General features: G+C 46.7%; 1 protein-coding gene across 1 annotated transcript; it reads right to left on the bottom strand.

Annotated features, from left to right (window-relative positions):
- Nucleotides 1-221: 221 nt before the first annotated feature.
- Nucleotides 222-2,438, bottom strand: LOC123117064 (transcription factor JUNGBRUNNEN 1-like). The gene is made up of 3 exons (XM_044537912.1): nucleotides 2,015-2,438; nucleotides 1,522-1,838; nucleotides 222-1,399 (listed from the first exon to the last, which is right to left on the bottom strand). Exons 1-3 carry the CDS (start codon nucleotides 2,256-2,258, stop codon nucleotides 827-829), a joined length of 1,134 nt encoding a protein of 377 aa, XP_044393847.1. The 5' UTR covers nucleotides 2,259-2,438; the 3' UTR covers nucleotides 222-826.
- Between the last annotated feature and the right edge of the window lie 3,458 nt (nucleotides 2,439-5,896).

Genomic DNA, 5,896 nt, shown 5'->3' with positions numbered 1-5,896 from the left:
CGGTAGCAGCCGAGCAAATATAAGGGTGGGATAAGTGGCGGGGGATAAATTATCCTTCACTATTCGGTTTAGGGGATCGGCTAGGTGCCAGTTAGACGAGTAAAACCGAATTTTTACTCCTTTATAACACCGGATCGGGGATCAGTTAGAAATGCCTTTAACTCCTAGTTTTTCTCCTCAAATATAGGTTTTGGGGAGCCCCTTATTATACTTTCCCTAACTCAAAAAACTATCCAACATCATTTCAATTGCACACAGGATTAGGATTTCGGTGACACTATCAAAGATACATGTTCACAAGGACAAGATCGACCCAATCAAATCATTTAGTTCAACCACAAGTTCCTCAATTCATGTCAGATACATGAGCCTAGCCCGGCAAGACTGCCATCGGTGTCTTGTATACTGTTCGCCTGGACCAGGGCGGCGCATGCAGGGGATTACGGCAGCTGCAGTGAGTGACTGCTGCTGCTCACCGGACCACCCGAGACCACACTCGCCGCCGGGACCCCACTTCAAGACCTTCCGATGTACCGACTCAACTAACCCACTAGGCACCAGAGGGTAGCAGCCAAGTACTACCCGGTCGACGTCGGAACAGTAAACCACGTCCCGAATTGGGCAGACGGATCGGCAGGAAGCTTCCACACTGTCGCTGTCCCGCCACCTTTCAGCTTCCCTGAAGATCATCGATACTGAACTTCTGTAGAACGACGCGAGAGAACGGCCGGTGTGGTAAGGAGGGCGAACCATGGTGTTACCGAAGCCGCCGGCGACGGAGGCGAGCGAGGGGGCCGGACCGGACCGTCGGTGAACTCGCGGGAGCCTACGGGGCCGAAGAGTGGAGGGTGCGCACGAAGCTCGGCCCTCTGTTTCCTGCTGATGAACCGTATGATCTGTAGTCGTAAAACCCTGCCGGATCAGTCACCTCCATCATCCTCGCGATCTCCTCCAAATACCCGTCGAGGGCCTCGACCTTGTGGAAATCGTTGGGGGCGACGGTGAGGTTATGTTCATTCTGGTGGAAGGAGTCGGCCGCCGATAATGGGTTCAGTGGTTTCTGCTCCGGCTCCGGCGCGGCAGGCGGAGAGTTCCATTGCTCCTGGAACTGTTGGTTGTGCATGGTATCCCTGTAGAAGAAATTGCCGCTGTCCACCGTGCCCGTCTGACTGACGTACTGCTGCGGGTGCTGGTGCTGGGAGATGTATGGAGCGGCGGCTGCTGGAGCCTGCAGGCAGTTCATGTACTCGTCGCCGCCCTCCGACGACTCGAAGCTCCCCGTGTTGGAGCTCGAGTCGGCCGCGGTGATGGTGGTGGATGGCGCCGGTGCCGGCCTCCACGTCTGCTGCTTCCGGTAGGTGATGGTCCTCCTGAAGATCCTGCAGATGGTCCACACCTCCTGCATTTTCCGGTCACACGTCAGAGGGTCAATGTTACATTCACCATTCACACTGCACCACATCACACGTGCCACGGACCGTGACTCTGTGTGGAAATGGAATGCAGGCGTGGATCACTTACGGCTTCCTGCATGCTCGGGGAGGCGTTGGTGGCCGCCGCGGCGGCCGGCGGGAGGCGGAACTCGTGCATCATCCAGTCGGTCTTGGTGCCCTTGCCGGCGCTGCCACGGTAGTAGACGAGCGACTTCTTCAGCCCGATCGACATGCCGGAGCCCGAGCCCGAGCCGCCGCTGGTGGCAGAGTAGATGGGCCGGTCGATGCCGGTGGCCTTCCAGAAGCCGGAGCCGGTCACCCGGTTGGGCCGGATGCTGTTCCGGTACTTCCTTCCTCTGAGGCAGAAGAAGTACCACTCTTTCTCCCCACCAACCGTGCTCGCCTCTGCGTTGATTACACTCTGTCAGATAAAATTCTTGCTCCGGACAGCAAATGTTTTTGAAGCCACGAGTTGATTTGTGTATGAAAAGTTGAAAACTAGTGAAACTGCAGTCAGTATAATTATGAGCAGCAAGAGCAATTAACATTCAGGGCATGATGCAAATGAACACGGTACTTACTGGGGAGATCCCATGGGTCATGCTTGTAGATGTCCATCTCCCGGATGACCTCGATGCGGAGCGACTTCTTGGCCACCTTGCGCCGGAGGTAGAAGGTGACGAGCTCCTCGTCGGTGGGGTGGAACCGGTACCCCGGCAGCACCACGTCGTCCTCCTCCTCGCCGGCGCCGCCGAGCACCACCTCTCCGTCGCTCATCACCTTCTCCATCTCCATGGCGCTCATCTCCGCCTTGCCCACCATCATATATCAATCTCAGCTAGCTATCTAGCAAAGCTTCTCCTGCGATCTTGCCTTTGTTCTTGTTTATACGTCTAGCTTGCTGCTGTTTCTACTCTGCCTTGTTCTACACTTGAATGATTCTTCTTCCTTGTGTTGCGCATATGCGTTGTATATATAGGATAGGAAGCTCTTGGTGGCCTTGGAGTTAAGTATAGATGAAGGTGAAAGCTTCCGAGGCGAGGGCTCGGCAAGAAGTTAAAGAGGTGACATAATTCCAGTCTAAGTCGCTTGGTCTGACTTCTCTCGCCACAGTCGATCTTGACGAATCTTCTTCACAGCAGCTTCTCGTTTACTGTACTTGCATGTGTACCCTGTAATAGCATTTATAGCCCGATCCCTTATAAAAATCTTTAGAGGAGTAAATTTGAGCTTGCCGCACCTAGCCGAACTCTTAACTGTTAGAGAGTAAAATTTTAAGAAGTTACCCCCAAAAGGCAGCCCAACTCTCTCATTTTTATTCTTCCGGTGCCACTTCTCAGGATAATTTCGGGCCCTCCTCCCACCCGAGCCGTCACCATTTCCTGTCACTGCCGCCTGGAAGGCTCCTCCGCTACCACACCGACCGCGATACTGTCGGAATCGACCCCTCTGCTGCCGCCCGCGCCAAGGGAGAGGTTGGGGTAAAAAAAATGGTGCGGACCACCATGTCGTCAAGAAAGACCGACAACAAGACAGATGACAAGAACGCAATGGCCGCGATGATGGGATGTCACCCTCCCCTTGTTCCGGCCAACGACAAACGGGCCGCGAAGCCGATCGAGGCGATGAATCACCCAAAGAGAGGGTTATCATGTTCATGGACCCAAGCACGATGGATGCCATGGTAAGAAAGTATTGGGAGCTCACTCGTTCCGAGACCATAGCCCAGTTGGACGCCTCCCGTTTGGTGATGATCGATGGTGGCCATGAGGGTGATGGTGGTGGTGTCCATGGAGGTGATGTTTTCTTTGAATGTGATGAGCATGAAATTCTTGAGTTGATGAGCACGAAGCATGTCTGTGGTAGGGCTCGATCCATGACACACGACATGCTATGTTGGAATGATTTTGGATCAAACTTGATCAATGTGGTATCTTTTGGATGAACTCTATGCATGTTTTAATCTAGATTGCTCGATTAGATGAACTATATGCATGTTTATGATTGATTTATTGCGTGTGTTGAATTTAAATCATTCGATTGATTGATGATATATCATGCAATTATTTAAAATGTATGTAACAAAGGCTAGATTAGTTTGTCAAAAAAATAGAGTTAAATATAGGGGTTCAGCTAGGTTTCGTCATCTTTAATGGAGCAAATTTTTAAGAATCTAAGTAGTACATAAGGCTGGTCATAGTGGGGGTATCATAACTAGTATCATGCATGCCAATTAGGCAATTTTGATAAAATGGCATAGAATTAAATGAAGAAAGAAATGATTGAGTATCATATTATGATACCATATCATAATAAATTCTATACTACTACTCCCTCATTTCCGGTTTATAGGGCTTAATTTGAAAATCTCTTCAACCAAGGTAGATGATAAATGGTGGAATTAATTTCGTAGTTTGCAAAAGTACTTAATTAGTACTCTCATTTTTCTCAAAAAGTTATGTATACCGATGCATTAATTACACCACATACATGCACGGCCTCTAAATGACCAAGAATTTCTACATGCATTTGTGAGTTCTTTCTTCATCCTTGCATGCAGTGATTTAATACTCCTTGAAATCTAAACATGTGATGGTAAGTAGTAGAATTGAGACTTATAAAACGGAAAAACAAAAAAAAAATTAGACGAGCCCTATAAACCAGAAAGGAGGGAGTACTTACCATCACATGTTCAAATTTCAAGGAGTATTAAATCACTGCATGCAAGGATGAAGAAAGAACTCATCAATGCATGTAGAAGTTCTTGGTCATTTTGTGGTCGTGCATGCATGTGGTGTAATTAATGCATCGGTATACATAACTTTTTGAGAAAAACGAGAGTACTAATTAATTACTTTTGTAAACTACGAAATTAATTTCACCATTCATCATCTACTTTGGCTGAAGAGATTTTCAAATTAAGCCATATAAACCGGAAAGGAGGGAGTATAGTAGAATTGAGACTTATAAAACGGAAAAACAGATTTTTTGAGACGAGCCCTATAAACGGGAAAGGAGGAAGTATGTGTCATGTAAGACAATAAATATGATACTAATCTATGATACCATGCACTACAAATATAGTATCATACACTAGTATCACATGCATGATACTAGTATATGATACCCCCACTATGACTAGACTAAGAAGGTATATAAGGAGTTAATATAAGTGTTGATTTGTCTGTGCGCATGGGAAAGCATGCATAGGTTAATCGCATGCAAGAACAGTAGCCGGCCGCACGCGCGTGTGCATAGCATAGGTTATAGAAGAGAAACTAATAAATCAAAGGGCATGAGCTCATACATACTCCTACATAGCCCTTGACTGAGTCCCTACACAGAGAGAAAGGAATATTTGGAGCGTATTCGATTTTGTTGTCTTCAAGGGTAAAGATCGAGATCTAGTCTAGAGACACAAAGAGATATCTTGGTTGGACGACTTCTTTCTTAGCAATTTCTTTGTGATATGACGCATGCGATGGTGCAAAGAGCTAAGTACCACCGGGCTAAGGCACGGACCAACTGTACTCTCTCAGACTCTTTGACTTGGTTTAAAGGATGTTGTGCCCAGTTTGTGCATGTCAACTGGAAACAATCGTACGTACGGAGATGGATCGGCCAAGAAAAGAGGAGAATAAAACCTTTGGGGGACACTGGTGGAGTAGAGAAACAAAAGTAAAGTAGGTTAGTGTAAGAAAATGTAAAGCGGGGTTCTTTTTAGTTTTTTTTTGCATATTTGTTTTGTATTTGAATAGGCTTTATACAATAATCTTTAGCATATCATACACATACAAATGTAATCATAGCATATACATACAACTAGTCGCATCAAATCATGTCATCATCATAATCATCATCCAACACAAAGTGGTCTCTCGTCATCATCTTGAAAATAGCGATGCAAGTCTCGATTACTTGCAAATACATCATCATCCATCTAAACAATGATATATGCGAGAAGAATTATCACTTCGAGTGAGAGCGGAACTATGCAGTACATGAGTTCGTATCCCTCTCTCGCATTAGCGTGAACCTAAACTAACTACTGCCTGTCACTCGGAAACCGAAAACCGGTACACCTGGGTCTGACACTCCGGCCACTCGTCGTATATATACTCCTGGCATAGCACTTCTTCACCATCGATGATCTATGCACCTGCATCGTCACATGAGTCGATGATATGCAACATATATAGTTGAGCAACAGAAAGAGACAGACTTCACAAAAATAGAAACAACATATCATAAGCATAAATAACAAAGTTCATCGTACCCAAAATGCCCTAACTAGAGTGATCTTCGCTAGTCGAGGAGGAGGACGGTTTAATTACATCAAAAATAAAGTTTCGCCGTGCATACCTCAAAGTTTTGTCATACAGAAAGTATGGACTAAACGGACACATTGTCATATATCGACAATCACTCCAACATGTCGTGCCATCCATCGATGTCAGGGAGAT

Source organism: Triticum aestivum, chromosome 5B, assembly GCF_018294505.1.
Source record: "Triticum aestivum cultivar Chinese Spring chromosome 5B, IWGSC CS RefSeq v2.1, whole genome shotgun sequence".
Taxonomy (NCBI): Eukaryota; Viridiplantae; Streptophyta; class Magnoliopsida; order Poales; family Poaceae; genus Triticum; species Triticum aestivum.
Note: the sequence above shows the minus strand (reverse complement) of the source record. Positions and strands in the feature narration are given on the sequence as shown.